This window comes from Glycine soja, chromosome 6 (assembly GCF_004193775.1).
Source record: "Glycine soja cultivar W05 chromosome 6, ASM419377v2, whole genome shotgun sequence".
NCBI classification, from domain to species: Eukaryota; Viridiplantae; Streptophyta; class Magnoliopsida; order Fabales; family Fabaceae; genus Glycine; species Glycine soja.
The window spans coordinates 45,059,462-45,077,473 of NC_041007.1; the positions used below are offsets into that span (position 1 = coordinate 45,059,462).

The following is an 18,012-nucleotide window of genomic DNA, read 5'->3' on the forward strand; positions in this document are numbered from 1 at the left end:
CTTGAGCATATGTTTTATCGTCTCTAACATTGAAGGCACTCCTCTATTTCACTTTTTTTGTACCATACCTCCAACCTCCTGTAGGTTTGATGTGGTTATGTCTATTGTTCTTCAGATACCTTGGAATATATTCATGTTCATCTTTATGTTTCCAATGTATATGTTGTCTAGTTGTTTTTCCAACTACTTTTCATTTTTCACCTCTAAGAACCTCACAAATCCATATCTTTCCCCCCGAGTTTCTTCTATTGGCCACAAAGATCTCCCACACCCTTCCCCAAGGCTAAAAAACCCTTCATAAGTTTGTCATCTTATATTCTTAGAGAAATTTGAGAAGAAATATGTTGAGAGATGTCCATCACTCTGCCTTGTACCTCCATGGTGCTTCCTTACACCACATATGTCATGCGCGTATGGGTGTGTGTACGTGTGTACGCGCACATGTGTGCACACAAAAGTATGATTAAGTTACTATAAGTGTATTTTAAAAGAATTAAAAATTAAAATTTTCACTTCAAATGATAAATAAAAATAAGAAATGACCATAAAAAATAACGAAAGATATAAACAACTATAAATAGATTATTCATAACAGATAATGAAAGATATGGACAACTAGAAATATTGATTTATATAATATTATTCTTTTTTCTCTTTATTTTCCTATGGTGATTGAGTTACTAATTAAAATTTAGAAATCACTCTCAATCCTTTTTTTTTCAAAATTAAACTTTGTGTAAAGTATGAAAAAAATTAATCTTAATGACATTAAAACATTTTTTAAAATTAATTTTGAAAATATTATTTTTAAATACAAACTAATTCATCTAAAATTAGATATGTTCAATATTTTTTGGTCAATAGATCTATTCAAATTTAAACAAACGGGATACTTAATCACAAACAAAACAAATATCAACTTGCAAATTGTTATCACTTTCTTTTGTGGAATTTTATATATATATATATATATATATATATATATATATATATATATATATATATATATATATATATATATATATATATATATCACATAATTTGACTTCCCCAGTTTGCAGACATCAACATAGAACTGTCAAGTTATATTAGAGAATTATTTGCTGCAGTTTAAATCTTCAGATAATAATAATAATAATAATCTACTGCACTTTTGGATCTCATATCACACTTTTGGTTTGGAGTTAAATAGTTACATGTGGAGATGGTGTATAAAAGGAAAAAATATACATAAAGAATGCAAAGTCTTTATCTAGAAAAATTGTTTATCTAAATACGTATTTTATTTCAAATTCCTACCGTGAGTCTACAGCAAATTCTAGGAGGAAAAAAGAAATCACCCACCAAAATGGGAATTCTATACGATAGCTAAGTGTTCATTTAAATATAGACAATATTCTGAAAATATTCTGGCAAACATATACTTTTTATATTTTTAATTAATTAACACGAAAAAAATCACATGGACCATTCACCATTAGGACGCTGTTCCCTTGCATACGAAAGAATATTTGTAGCGATACGTACATATCATAATCAAGATGGAAAAATGATAAGCACAACCTCGACGATCAAACGTGGTATAGCCACCATCCTATTGACTTTTTGGCACCAACTGCTGTGATTACGGGAATTAAATTAAGTTCATGTCATACAGCTATGTTTTGGTCAAATCAAGTATCTATGTATTGGATTTTCTTTTCATCTTAATTTGAATATGATACTGCAAGCATCGTTTCTACGTTTTTGAAAGGAATATATATATATATATATATATATATATATATATATATATATATATATATATATATATATATATTCCTCAATTTAACTTAAAAGAAGTAGTTAAGGTTAATTATTGTGAACTTATTAGTGTTGCGTGCATTTTTAGTTATCGCATTTAAAAGAAAATATTGAAATTCATGTGATTTTTATTCTTTTTTAATAAATTAAATTTATAAAAAAATAGAATTTGAATGATAAAAAATATTTTTTACTATAACAATTTCTTAACAAAAAAAATGGAACCACTGTTAGAGCAAAAACAGCATGCAAGGAGTAATTATTGTCAAATAATATCTTTTAACAAATCATTCACTGTTTGAGTGAAAGCAACACATATTTTATTCAGTGCGTTTGATTGCAGGGTGCTTTCATGGTGGTGAGTGAGTTCTGGGGTGCTTCAATTCCGTTGCACCATTGATTTCAACACAAAAATAAAGAGAAAGATGAAAAATATATGGAAGAAAGAAGATCGAAGACCTGAGTCTATGAATACTGGAAGTTGAAATAGTTTCCTCATTGATTATAGACAGATCGATCTAGCATGGAGTGAAGTTGAGGAGATGTAAGAAATTAGGTCAAAAATCAAAATAAATACTTTTAAAATAATTATTATAAAAAAATAATAAATTTGTAATTAGAGGCGGTATAAAACCTCATTACATGAACTTTTTTTTCCCTCTGAAAATAAAAATAGAAAATGAATTAACTAAATATCCTAAAATATTTTCAATCTAATTTTTCTCTTCTATATTTTTGTTCCTGGCCTCGATCTCATAATAAAGAAAGAATTGAAAGAAAGGGTAAAAGTATTTTCATTCAAATAAACTGTGACCCTTTCTTTTTATCAACCTTCATCGACGTTTGAAAGAAACTAAAACGTGATGTGAATCATTAAGAAGCGTCAATGAGATATAGTAACTCAATTGAATCATTTCTGTGCGCATGAAGCGTTTAATGCCTTCTTAATTTCTCTTTCTAGGTGTTGGTTGATTATAATAAACATGTTCGAAGTGTACGTCAGCCGTCACAAAGGAGGCTGAAGATTGGTTCATGAATTCGAGTGAAACATCAGGAGAATCGTTCATTCAAAAGTCATGAACATTAAAGTGTTGTGATTGACCTGCTACTAATTCAAGGTTAATTAGTTGAAGAAAGTCTTTCATGAAATCAATTAAAGAACCTCGAGACTTAGCCAATATAATCTTGAATTTTCGTTTGAAATAAGGATTTTTTTATGGTTATTGAAAGTTATTATTTGCATGTAAAAGGCTATTTGGAACATGTCAAAGTCTTAAAAGATAGCCTTTAGGGAGTATTTGTTAGAATTTACTTAGAGCGTACTGTACTAATTAAAGATTGTATATACTTTTTAAAAAATGTATATATAAATTTTTTATATTATTACCCAACAATAATTAGAGAAAATAAGATGTGTATAAATAATATAAAGTAATTTTGTATTGTTATCTAATTATAAACTATTATATTTATATGATAAGTTTATTAACTTTAATAATAAATATCTTAAAAGTTATATTAGTAAACATAATTTCTAGTTTGTTAATATATAGTGTTAATTTTACACTAACATTTCATATTCATTAAACTCCAATAACTAAACTATCTTGTGTTCCAACAATTAACATTTATTTATGAATATGTTTGATTATGTGTTTAACGCCTTTCTCATTTCTTGCACTTTTTCCTTGTTGACTAAATTCTCATGCAATTTACTTAATTAAATTCTGATACTACCACGATAAACATCCACCCCATAAAGATGTTAATTCAATCTTATAGATCTTACATAAGTTTGTAATCCAAAATTGTTAGTAAAAACTAAAGTTAGGCTAAAAGATAAAAAAAATTAATCTGATAACCTCACCAACTTCTGCATTATATATACACCATAATACTTACATACTTGTCTCTCTTTAAACTCTTAATTGATTAGTACTCCAATAATCGTAGATAATTAGTCATTAGTCAATGTATTTTGTGCCTTTAATTTGGCACTACACGGCCGACACTTTGCCAAAGTTAACACATCAAGTTGGTCATTTGACAGTTCTGACATGTTAGAAACAAGCCAAATTCAGCATATTGTACGGTGTACGGAGTTTTAGGATTCAACAAACAGACAACTATATGTTTCTTGTAGGACTAGTTTATTTATTTTTCTTTCTTGTGTTATTACTTTAATGGCAAATCACTTGAATTCCCTCATGTATGTGACTACCACACATATCTCTATATAAAGATCACAACAGCATGTTGGTGTTACCTAGCCTCACCCACTTGAGCTTGGCACAGCTCTTTAGCATATCCTCCTCCTTAATTTTGCCCTCACTTAATCATATAGTATCATATATTATCATGGATATGTATGCATACTTAACATAACAGGAGGTGTTCTCTTTTCTTTTCTCAAAGGAGAGAATATGTATATTTTTGGCAGAAATTAAACTAAGGAAATTAACGAAGATTAAAGGCGAGTTCTCTTATTATGGACATAGGAAAAGAAAGATCCCTTGAAGAAACACCAACATGGGCTGTCTCAGTCTTTTGCTTCTTCTTTCTTATGATATCTTTGATCATTGAGGGAGGTCTCCACAAATTGGCTGAGGTAATAAATATACGGTTAATTAGACCAGTACATGTATGAAATGAATCCAAGGAAATTATAGCAAGTGTAATAGGGTTAGAAATTATAGAGTGATATGTGCCTAAAGGGTAACAATTTTTTATTTTGGTTTCTATTGAGTAGATTATTTAGAATTGATTCAAAATTTCATTCTGACCTATAGTTTTGGTTTTGAATATATATATATATATATATATATATATATATATATATATATATATATATACTCCAGATTTTCAGGAAAAGGAAAGAAAAATCCCTAGGGAAGGCTTTGACTAAAACCAAAACAGGTTGGTAAACATCTGGAATTAATGTACTTATAATTATTTTTTATTTGCTACTTGCATATTACTTTCTTCAATGATATGAGGAACGTTTCCTTTAATAGTTTTAATGTGAAACAAACTTGTTTTGATCGATGAAAAGCTTAATTTTGGTATTTGTTGTGTTTTTCGGATTGAATAATAGAAATGATGAAATTCGGTTTCATGTCCTTTATTCTCACAATATCGGAAGTGCCAATATCCAAAATCTGCATCAGCAAGGGAGTGGCAAATTCTTTTCTCCCATGTAAAGATGTTGTGGACTTCACAGGATCTGCTACTCGTACTTCAACCTCAGGATTGGACGTAGCACCTGCTACCAATGAATCCGCCATTGAAGTCAACTATTGTGAAGCAAAGGTAAGATTGATTTAATAATAATTAATCTTATCATGCTGACACCGTCTTAAAGTACATAGATAAATAAATAAAAAACTGCAGAAAAGTTTTGAAGGAAATATTATTTTATGTTCATTCAATAAACATGTACAGTAATAATTCATACAAATAAGAGAGAAATATAAAGATAATTGAGATAATATGGTATGATTAAGAGATAATTATATCTCTTAAACATTGTGATTAGAGATTCAATCCTCAGGTGCAAGAAAGATCATTTATTGAAAAAGACCAATCCTTTAAACGAGTATTTATACGTCAAAGAATTATTTTTTTATTCTCGGTCCAAAATATCCTACTTTAATTTACCAAAAATAAGATATTTAATTAGTATTTCTAAAATTAGTAATTTACTTAAGAAAAAACAAAGTAAACCATCACAAAAGATAATAAAATGATATCGATGATAAATTTTAATAATAATATACGTACACAATATTTTTGTAGGAGATATTTATTTACTATATTTAATGTTTAATTAATTGTTGAAATTTCTTACTTTTCCATACACGTGAAGGGTTACTTTAAAATTTAAAAATTTTCAAGTCTACTATTTCAATATTCCATGTTGTGTTTATTTCTAATGTCTCAGTTTTACCAAGTTAAAGAATATGCACAGCTAGAAAACCAAGTTAAATAAAAAATTTGTTCCTTTTTTCTTCTCCTTTTGCGTATACACAATAACAGAAGTTCTATTGAAAAACAGACATATGCATCATTAATTTTTTATGCTGATGAATGCAGGGCATGGTTAGTTTAATTTCAAGTGATGGAATCCTGCAGCTAAACATTTTCATCTCCTTTTTGGCCGTGTTTCACATTTTGTTCTGCACATTGACAATGTGCCTTGGAAAGGCAAAGGTATGCTCACTATTTTCAATTATGTAGAAATTAGAGAAAAGAATTTGTCTACACATAACAGTTTTGATTACACGTAACCTGAGAACCATACACGGGTTTTTCTATAGTAGAAAGTTTGAATATGAGGTATATCATTTTCAACATTATAATGAAAAGAATATAATTAGTATTCTTTGTGATTATATCTAAGAAAAAAAATTGACTATTCCACGGTGAACCAATATTAATCATTATGATCCGAAATTAAATGATATATCCATATATATTCTGGTGATTTAAAAAATGGTATGTATACACAACAAAACTGTTTATTCGTTCTAACCACCTATTGTTATGCTTTAAAAAATAGAGAAAAAAAAATACCTGTTGTTAATTATCATTCTCCTATTTCTTTAATTAGTCGGTGTATTCTGACCGACCTTGGTAATGTGCCACATTTTAAATTGATCAGAGTGCACACATTATAGAAAGTCAAAATTGATTGTTTTTCTAATAAAATATGGAACCAGGAATCAAATATAATCTTACGTATAGTCGTATAGTTATTCCCATCTCATTTTACCTAATATTTCGACTAAATCCTTCCAAGGCAAATGGAGGTTTGACTGCTTGTTTAAATTAGAATATTTGAAAAATAATAATCATTCTATACGGAGATTTCTCTTAAAACAATATAATTTTCCTATAATCAAGCCCAAGAAAACATTTGATCTCCTCATTCTGCATTATATAAGATACAATGCAACTTTAATTTCTATCCAAATGTGCCACAATTTAAATTGATTAACCAGCACGACACTTGGGAAGTTGTTTGGTTTTAAAAACGTTTTCGTAACATTTTGTTTTCACTTTTTATTAAAAAAATGACACCTTAATTTTACTTTGTTTTCACTTTTGATTATTTCAAAAGTGTGTTTCACCCACATTTGATTGTGTGAAACATGTTTCCTTTTCTAATTGAAAGATGAAGAACAGTCAATGTAATTTAAAAACTAAACAATGTAATGTTGGAACCACTCTGATCCAAACTCAATTAGAGTTCTTATGTTTGAGTCATAGATTTATATAGAGTTTTGTCGTTTATATTCATCATATTCGATTTAAACAAAATTATATTCAATAGAAAATACATGTGATGTGGACAAAAATAAAAAATTACTCTTATTGAATTTATAAATAAGTAGCATAATTAATTAATCAGTGCAAAGTAATCGTTTTGTCGCTAAGGCTCCATCAGTATTGTATCATCACGTGTTTGCAAATTGTAGTAGGCTAAGAATAAAATCATGTGAACAACATATATATGGCATAAAAATAAAATCGAAGAGCTAAAATTGACAAAGTATTGAAATACCATGTTAGTTAAATGTCCAAACTAAGCTCACAAGATACATGCAAGGTCTGGGACCATTTATTCAGTTGATGCACGATTGACATTACAATATTTTGTAACAGATGAGAAGATGGAAGAGATGGGAGGATGAGACCCAAACACTTGAATATCAGATAGCTAATGGTAACTTAATTTCTTGATTTATTTGTCATAGTAGAGAGACTGTATTGAGATTTTGTAATAAAAATCAACCTTGACACTTACAATTACTCAGTTTTATTCCAATGTAAACGACTTTCCTTTTACAGATCCAAGAAGGTTCCAGTATACAGGTCAAACATTGATTGGGAAGCGTCATTTGAAATTCTGGAGCTATCATTCTCCTTTGCTTTGGATGGTAAGTGAATGTGAATGAAAATTTTGAACTGGAAAAGACAATTTACTAACCACTAATAGTTTAGTTTTGATGCACTGTGCCGCAGTAAACACTTTTAGTTTTAACACTGCAATTATTTAGAAATCACCAGCCATATGGCTTTGAGGTAGTTATTACAAAAGCTAATAATTTAATAATTCGGTAATTCATGATTGGATTACAAGATAACAAATATTTACAATTTATTCCAATTAAATTCAAAACAAATCATTGATTTTATCTTTATAAACATCAAGGCAAGTAGTTTGACTTATAAGTATTATACATGATGATTCATTTGAACCAAAACAAAAATGCATGATAATTCACTATTCAAAATATTTACAATTGTTTATTAGCTAGTTAGTTTAAACTTAAGTTGAATAAATATTCTTAGTTTACTTTTTTATCTATTATCTTTCTTTTCATTTGATTTTATAATGATAGAAGTTAGAGAATTCTTGAAAGATACCAGTGTTTCAATTCTGATGATAAAAACTGCTAGAAAATCACCCAATTATTTACCTATACTAATTAAATTCATATTGTGTACTACGTAGGTTTGCTTTATTCGGCAGTTCTACGCATCAGTATCAAAAGATGATTACTTCACTCTACGAAATGGTTTCATTGCAGTAAGTGAATCATCTATAATTCTATACCAACTCCCTTAGTAGGAATTGATGGTACTCATTGAGCTTGAGCATCAAGAATTTAGACCAAATTTATTCTTTATAGGTTTTGGCTTTTTTGGACTGAGCCTCATTCCAATAAAGTAAGTTGTCAAACATACTCACTCCATTGTGACACCAAACAAAGCTTTTCTTTCCTGAAATTGCAGGCTAATATTTCTTTAGGAAGCAATTTCAACTTCAAGAAATTTCTTTCCCGCACTTATGATGAAGATTTTGAGAAAGTTATGGGAATCAGGTACTGGTACTCCTTATGGTCAGATCAAAAACAGGGTTCCTAGTCATGTGGATAACCGGTTTACCTCAATATTTTATAAAGCAAATTCTTATAGTTACAATTATTAAATTTCAAGGCCGAAAAATCATGAACCCCAGGCTTTTGATGCTCTTGCAGGATTTGGATCTGGATTTTCTCCATACTTTTCATATTTTTTAGCGCGCACGGTATGCAATGTTGTATCAAGTTGTCAATAGTCTTGTCTTTACTATACCTATCAATATACTTTCATGGCATGAAAACATTTTTTGCAACAAAAGCATTAGTACTTAACAATGGTTTCATTTTGTTTTCAGAGTTCTATAATTACTATTGGCTTCCATTTATTCCACTTGTGGTACAGTTTATACTATTTCACATAATTTTTTCCATTACGTTAAATTGATTGTACTAATGTTATTTTTCTTCAATATGTTTTTTCTACCCTTTTTTGTGACATTTGTATGCTTTCATATTCTGTATTGAAGGTTGCTTTACTTGCTGGGACAAAACTACAAGTAATAATAACAAAGATGTGTGTGGATAGTTGCAAGGAAAAGTCAGTGATCAAAGGAAGTCTACTTGTAACACCTAGTGATGCCCATTTCTGGTTTCATAGACCTGAATGGCTTCTCCATTTACTCAAGTTCATCCTTATCCAGGTAGATATTGTCACATACATACATCACATAGAAGTGTTAAAACCATTCACCATAAGCAAGCATCTTCCAACAGTTTAAAGTAATAACAATGGATGAATAACCATTTTGGTCCCTAAATGTTTAAACTGGTGACAATTTACTCTCTGAAATAAGGAAAATTCTTATTTAGCCACTGAATATGTAAAAAGTGCAAAATCTGTTAAGGAAAGTAAAATGTAATGTAAAAACTCTACAAGTAAAATCTGATGTAGAAACTTTTATATCTCAGAAATTTAAACCACGCTACACCTTTCCTAATTGATGCATTCTATTGAGATATACAATGACACAGATTTTAAGAGTGTAAGGTAATTAATTTTAAAGAAAATGAACGTGCTTATGCATAACATCCTAATTACAAGACCTGTTGTGATTTTTTGCAGAACTCCTTTCAACTTGCATTCTTCACCTGGACTTGGGTAAGTAATGAGTACTCCAGAGATGTTTATTTATTATGCTGACTTTACTCACAAACAACAGTATGAATTTGGTCCAAGGTCTTGCTTCAATCGAAAAAGAGAGGACATTGGCATAAGGATTGTCATGGGTGTAGCTGTGCAGCTCTTTTGTGGCTATGTGACATTGCCCCTTTATGCACTTGTTACTCAGGTACATATACATCAAATCATTTAGATGCTCATTTCATTTATTTGATAGATTCGATTTTGCCTTTTTGTGTCAATGGCAACAAGGATTTTATCAAATTTGCCTTCAATTTGACAGTGATTATATCAAATTGGCTTGCAATTAATGCTAATTCTTAACAGAGTCTAATTTTGATACACTAAGCTTAACAATTTTTATCAGTGTTGACTATAAATCACCTTATATATACCTTTTAAAGTAAATTATTACAAAATTCAATAATTTTTAATTATATGACAATTCATGATTGAATAACAATAAAAAAGCTTTTACAATGTAAATGTATTTTAATCAAACTCTTCTTAAAAACATATAGTTCATTTAAATCAATGATTATAAGTTATAACAACTTACATTACATGATCATTATGTCACAGATGGGTTCTAGCATGAGGAGAGAAATTTTCACTGAGAGGGTTTCTAGGGACCTAAAAAATTGGCACAAAAGAGCTAAACAATCTGTGTCCAAAAACAACTCAACTTCAAGCAAACACTCAGATACTTTGCATTCCAAAGAATGTGACAATTCAGTAAGAGGATCAGTGGATATTGTGCACACCTCAGATAATGTAGTGCTCACAAGCCCTCCTTCTCACATGATAAGTGGAGAGGAGGAAAAGAGCATTGCACCAACCAATGAACAAGAGATATCAAGTAACTCCACTTCAGAAATAATCAAAACTACTCAGGAAGAGAATCCCAAGATCATCACCAGAGGAACCTATGACGGTGAGATCTCATTTGGAAGCAGCTGGAAGAATGTGGGAAGTAGCAGGGGCATTGGAGAAATTGGTTCAATAATTGAAGAAGATGATGCTGAAAAATTGCCTGAGTTGATTCCATAAGGACACTATAATATTAATCTCAACGAAATTGTCTCTATAAGACAATTCTAAAAACTAATAGCCCTTGCTTATATCTTATTAAAGTGTCAACAGCAATCAAATTAATCACCTACCCTTTTTACCTCTACCCTTTCTTCTGTCCCTAAATTGAAAATTAACACCAGTAAGAAAATTTCTTTCTCTTGTTGTGACACTGACTTTCTCTTTCACAATTGTTTACTTTTTCTTGCTTACATACATGGCCCTTTTCAATTAAAGTGACGGAGAAAGAGACAGGTAATAGCCTAATAGGGACGCGTGATTTGAATCCTAGATAATCAATCTATCATATAACTAGATACTCCTTACGGCAATGCAACTATCAACAACTACCAATATTATTCAAATTGGCCTAACTTGAATTGAAATTTTAGTATCAATTTAATCAGTGTGTTTTTGAAAATTCCAAGTAGGAAAAATTTGAGCTGAGTATACAATTGTTATGGAATATATCAAGCAACGTAAGCTAGACAAGCCCATAAATTATCATTGAGGGTTTTACATGAAAGATCCTCCTCAAATATCACATTGTTTTCTTGATTTCCAAATCACCGTCATTCATCAATCATCATCATTATAACAAAATTTTGGGCACGGGAAGATTCGAGAGCAGGGTATATGATAAACAAAACCGTGTTGTTATTACTATATGAGTCGTGGTAAAGGTAGAGATCAATGACGAGCTGAATGATTAAAAATTTTCAAGTTTGAGCTTCTTTGACTTCAATATGTTGCCTAATTGACTTATATTTTAAAGGTTTAACTATGTTTTTAATTTTTAATATATACTTAACTTTTGTATATTTTTTATAAAATTTTCTTTTGAATTGACTCTTGATATTTGATGAAAAGTTTTATTTTACATTTCTATGATCATCGTAATGACGTGTCCGTCAAATAATTGATAACATGATTTAATGAAGACGTCATCATTTAATTGACAATAAGCATCTAAAACAAAAAAATTTAAATATTAAGGAGCTGATTTGAAAATTTTTTTTATCAAGAATCAAATGCAAAAATGAGATATATATCATATATAAAAACATATTTAAGCTTATTCCAAAATTTATTGTTTTTCTCAACGACTGATCTATCTCATGCATGCCAAGTATTAAATTTCAATAACCTTGGGCCATTAGAGGATTGGCAATGGCACTACTTAAAAGTCAGCTTGCAAGAACTAGCTTATTTTCCAGTTCTGATTTCCTGTAGTAGTTGATTTTTCACGCATTCACGTAATTAGTAACTTATTAGATGAAAATTAGACAAGTCATATTTTATTAAAATACGCATTTAAAATCTGAGTTATCAATATATAGTATGTGACTAAGTTGAAGGAGGTACCTATATGATATTTTTTTAGACTAAAGTTTAATTTTGGTCCCCTTATAATTTTAAATCCGTAAATTTGATTTTTTTTTATTTTTAAATCAAGACATTTAGTCCCTTTATTTTTTAGAACAAGTAATCTTGATATGACGCTTATGTAAAAAAAGATTAAATGGAGTGAAAAATAAAAAGTGTTTTATTAGGAATTGAACTTATGATTCTTTATTTACAAACAAGATAATAAATCACTAATACACTTATTTTGTTTAGTTAATTATACTATTATTATTTTCTATGCATCACTAGTTAAAAGTTCTTAATTTTTTAAAAATTATCAAAACCTGTAATTAAAAATATTAAATATATAAATCTTTTTAATTTTATTTTATATTATTTTATATATTTTTTATTTTGAATGATTTATATATTTTTAATTTTATTTTACCAATTTATAATTAAATTTCATAAATTAATATGTAAATTACATAAAAAATTTGTAAATTAATTTTAATATACAAATTATTTTTACTCTAATTATTCACCTAAAATTAAAAAGACATATATTAAATATTTTTAGTTTATAAATTTTGATAATTTTAAAAAATTAATAATTCTTAACTAATAATACAAAAAAATAATGATGATGTAATTAACTAAACAAAACATGTGTCTTAGTTGTTTATTGTTTTGTCTATATATAAAGGGCTATGAGTAATTCTTAGTAAAACATCTTTTATTTTTTGCTTCATCTGATTTTTTTCTTATAATTATCATGTTAACAATATATAAGTGTCACGTCAGTATCAATATATCATGTCAAAATCAACATCTCTTTTGATTGACAAACAAACAAGACAAATAGGTAAAAATACTAGAGAGTTAACAATATATAACTTATGCATCTTGACTAACTAATTGAACTATATCACTTTGTATATTATAAAATGGATTTATCGTATGCACTATGTAGAGAAAATACACAAGGACTCATAATTCATGAAAAGGATTACGTGTTATCACCATCCATTAATATTAACTACATCCTTAATTATAAAATTTTAGTTTTATTTCTTATTTTTTATAAGAGTCTTTTTAAATTACCTTTTGTATTGATTATTATTTTATTCAAATATCCTTTATTATTATATAATAAATGTATATATTTAAAAGATAAATAAATTATTATTTTTAATTATAATGATTGAATTAAAAGACTAACACACATTAATTAATTAGGTATAAAAGTAATTAAGTGAAAAAAGAAAAATTATGAGTCTCAATAAACTAAGAGTAATTTTAGAAAAATAATATAAATTATTAATAAATTTAATATTAATAATTATATTAACTAATTTTCTTAAAAATATAGATAAGTTAAAATAATTTTATATTTAGGAACAGAAAGAGTAACATTTAACAAGTTGTTGTAAATTAATCAACCGAGGTCACCATAAGAAGTACTCTACCCCGGTGGCGGCTAACTAGCAACACCTTAACTGCCCCAACCTCTAATTAAGAAAGGAAACGTCAAACTCAAACCATATCTCTCTACCAAGTTTATCTCAAAGATGACTCCATTGACCTCATGCAAGTTCAAGTGCAAGAGCTATAGCGCCATCAAAGAACGCCACTTTCATACCTAAACCAAGTTGTGCATTGATTGGAAATTTGGAATGATGGGTGCATGGTTGTCTCTATCCAATCATAGCCACACCCCCACACCACACTCTTTTAGGGAAATTACCTTTTGTATGCAATTTTTGTTATACATTACGAAAATTAGCTTTTGTAAATTTAAAACTAGTTTCCGTAAGATTTATAAAAAGCCAAAAAAAAAATAAAGGAAAGATTGAGATGTCCTGAAACGGCTTTGAAGAGAATAAAAGATAGAGAAAATAGAGAGAAACTAAGAGGGTGGAAAGGCAACGGATGAGGGGTAGGGTGCAGGGAGGGGAGGAAGGGGAGGGTGTAAGCAGGGGGTAATTAGGGTTTTTCAAAAGGTTCGGAATTTGGGTGTAAATGTGAAAAAGTAGAAAAGAGGTATAAATAGGAATGTCTTGTTCCTAAAATTAAGTTCAAACAACAGTCAAGTATTTAGGTTGGGGTATGTTACGAACTGAGTTTGATAAGCTCAATATACTTGGAATTCTTGTTAAGCCCACATATATTTATGCAAATTTACCAAAGTCAATTTTGATACCAAAGTTATTTATATACACACTAAAGCAACATACCGTAAAGGACCATGGACTTTGTGCTAAATATTTCAACCAAACACCTATTTATATCTATAATGTCATTTGTATAGTTATCAGACACAAATCGATCATCGATTCAGTTGAAATATTAAATTACGAGTTAAGGATCAATCCAGTAAATTACTAATTGACTTGCATGTTTTGATCCATATTAAAATAATTTATAATCTATTTAAATAAGATATATTTATTTTGTATTATGTCTAACAAATGTAAAAGTTAACTTAGTAGTAATTAATTACTTAACATATTGGAGGATGCATGTTAGAAAGTGACATATGCTAATTTTGAGTCATTATTAATTGTTTGCTTTTTAAATGAGTTGTGTAACAAAAGTGGAATTGAAACGTGACTGAACAACAAACTGAAACGAAAGAGGTGTTTCAGGCTTGCAGCAATAGGTAAAAGATTTTGGGAAGCATGAAAATCAACCCACAAACAAGAATGAAAAACGTTATGGAAAAAGGTCTTGAGCAGGTGAGTTCGCGGTCTGGTCTGAGCCAATAATACCGGCTTATTCTAGTTTCAACTCCCAATTTGGTGACATATCAACAAGTTAAAAGCATAAACGATTTAGCCTTCGAATCGGCTCAACAAAAGATCCGATTTCCGGTTCAATGGATCAAATTGGTCGGATCGAGCCGAATTTAATAACACTAAGTCATTTGTAGATGAAAGGATCAAAATATATGTCACATATTCTTTGTGTAGGATTTTTACTGACTTGGAGGATCAGAATACCTTTACTAGTATCCACCTTTACCCTAGCGGCAAATTGTCCTAATAGGGGTTGTTTTACAAACAAATTTCCATAATGGTGCTGTTTTGAAAGTATTTTCAGGATGATGCTATTTTTTAGGTAGGGTGAATGCATGCCGCCAGCAGGAATGACGAGTCCTCCACGGATGGTCCACGTGACAGTGGACTCGCCAGCACCAGTGACGATTTCGTGCCAGCTGGTCTCGCCAGTCAAACTGGCGAGTTGGTCCCAGTCTCACCAGACGCAGTGGCGACATAGCCATGCACTGGTGCAGATGGGCAGAGCGCAATGAGTAGGGTGCAGGCTAGGGCAGAGCAGCATGCAGCGGGAGCAACGACTTTTGCAGGTGGTCAGCATGCACAACAGGTCTCGCCTGTTGCATTGGCGAGAACCTTTTAAAAATATTTTGCGCGTTTTCCCTATAAATGGATCATCTCTCCTTCAGGTAGCAACTCAAATAATATTCTGAGTGTATGTTTGGTTTGTGTTAGTGAAAAAAGCTTTCCTCCTCCTTGTGCTCCCTCTTGCTCGTGCATAGTTCGTCTTCCTGGTAAGTGTTTTTAACTCATATCTTCAAATATATATTAAGTTAATTTTAGTTGATAAGTTAATATTATTTAGGTTAGATTTTTTAACTTATATGTTATTATTTGTGTTATATATGCTAGGTTAGTTTTATATGATTTGTTAATATTATTTTTTTTAGATTTTTTAAATTAGTATGATATTATTAGTTATATATATATATATGCTACTTAGCCGATAGTTTAAAATTTTACCCATAATATCTTAAAATATTAATATTGTTTGTTATATATATATATATATATATATATATATATATATATATATATATATATATATATATATATATATATATATATATAAATTTTAGTTGATATGTTATTATTTGCATTATATATAGGTTACATTAGTTTTATTTGATTTCGTAATATTATTTTGTTTATGTTTTTTAGAGAGAAATATGTAATTAGCTTAAATAAGTAAAAATATAAATAGCTTAGAGAAAGAAGGGTAAATTTAAAGAACAGTTTAAAAATATTATTTTGAGAGTATAGGTAAGAAAAATGAAATTTTGATTTAAAAAATTAAAGACGGGATATGTGGGAAAAAAGACGGAAATGTTAACACACTAGAATTTTAAACAATTAAATAAGAGTAAAGTTATGTTAATTTTAGTTGGTAAATTATTATTATTTGGTTTAGATTTTTTATATTTGTATAGTATTATTTGTGTTATATATGGTATGTTAGTTTTAGTTAGTATGTTAATATTAGTTAGTTTAGTAATTTTAAGTTATTAATCAAATATATGATACGTTATTAATTTATTTGTATAATATACATTATTATCGTTTAAATTTTTGTTTCCAACAATATTTCACGTCAAGATCACAATCATACTTATTTACCATTAAATACAATTGTCATAAAATGATAAATGTATTCACCTATCTTTTTATTTAATAAATTATATCTTCTATTGGGTAAACAATTCAAGTGTCAACACTATCATCTTTCTCTAAAGACTCTTCAATGTATGAGTTAGAAACAAGATAATCATCATCATCATCATCACCATGTAAGTTGCTTATATTTCTTGGTGGTTTCGGCTTATTATTAGATAAATTATTTCCACATGATGTAAGAGAATTTACATAATGAAACATAGAACCACCAGCCACATCCTTTTCTAGGTACAATTCCAGAACTGACATTTGATCTTGTTGTTGAAAACTTTCGATCATGGTTTCAACATCTTTATCATCACAAATTTGCAAAGCAACATATTTTCCTGAAACTAAAAATCTACAACTGATAGCAGAAATAATTTCATTATTTTCTAACTTTACCTTATTTTCAATTTTTTTTTCGAAGCATTAAAACTAATTGCACGTTTAATCTGAATCGCTTTTTTACTGCCTTCAAAGATTACACCATCATTCTCTTCATATACCCTTCTATTGAAATACAACACTGTTATAACCGAATTCATGATATACCTACAAAAACAATATTTTAAATAATTAATCATAATAAATGAATTCAAAATAAATAAATCTAATCACAGAAAACCTCTTTATTAGAACTTCACATTAAAACTTTATTCTTAAAAAAATTATTAACTTCAAATAAATATCATGATAGAAAACTCAAAAAACTTAAACGATTTCAACATAGTAATTTTAAAGGCAGAATAAACCATCAACCAAGTTATTATTATAAATAATTAATCTTAACAATAAAAAACAAAAAATACTACGAATACATTAAAATAAATATGATGACAGAATCTTAAAAGTAGAAATTTAAAAAGCCACGAACAAAGCATCAAAGAACGCTTTCAAAGTAGACATTTTAATTACATTACAAAGCATCAACGAAGTTATTATTATAAAGGCACACGAAAAAAACATCAACGCCGAGCTAATCTAATTAAAAAAATACTACAAACTTCATATTGAAATTTTTTTCCAGACTCAAAATAGTTACTTCAAATAAATATCATGTCACAAAATTCTTTTATTTTAAACACGGTTAAAGTTGAACGCTCAGAAATTTTTAACACACAAGAACAATGCATCAAGACCAACCTAATTTAATTAAAAAAAAATACTACAAACATCATATTAAAAATTTTTCCCGGACTCAACATAGTTACTTGAAATAAATATGATGCCCCAAAATTTTTGGATTTTAAAT

At 28.7% G+C, this 18,012-nt stretch overlaps 1 protein-coding gene across 2 annotated transcripts; it reads left to right on the forward strand.

The window, feature by feature from the left end:
* Window positions 1–4,009: 4,009 nt before the first annotated feature.
* On the forward strand, window positions 4,010–11,132 carry LOC114417163 (MLO-like protein 12). 2 transcript variants are annotated; one of them, XM_028382270.1, is made up of 14 exons: window positions 4,010–4,411; window positions 4,662–4,719; window positions 4,898–5,112; window positions 5,896–6,012; window positions 7,468–7,528; window positions 7,654–7,742; window positions 8,321–8,395; window positions 8,602–8,690; window positions 8,847–8,896; window positions 9,026–9,066; window positions 9,197–9,370; window positions 9,793–9,828; window positions 9,890–10,018; window positions 10,432–11,132. In XM_028382270.1, exons 1-14 carry the CDS (start codon window positions 4,292–4,294, stop codon window positions 10,897–10,899), a joined length of 1,722 nt encoding a protein of 573 aa, XP_028238071.1. In that variant the 5' UTR covers window positions 4,010–4,291; the 3' UTR covers window positions 10,900–11,132. The 2 variants fall into 2 exon arrangements, with proteins under 2 accessions (XP_028238071.1, XP_028238072.1); XM_028382271.1 differs by having other exon boundaries at window positions 4,011–4,411; window positions 4,946–5,112.
* The last annotated feature ends 6,880 nt before the right edge of the window (window positions 11,133–18,012 follow it).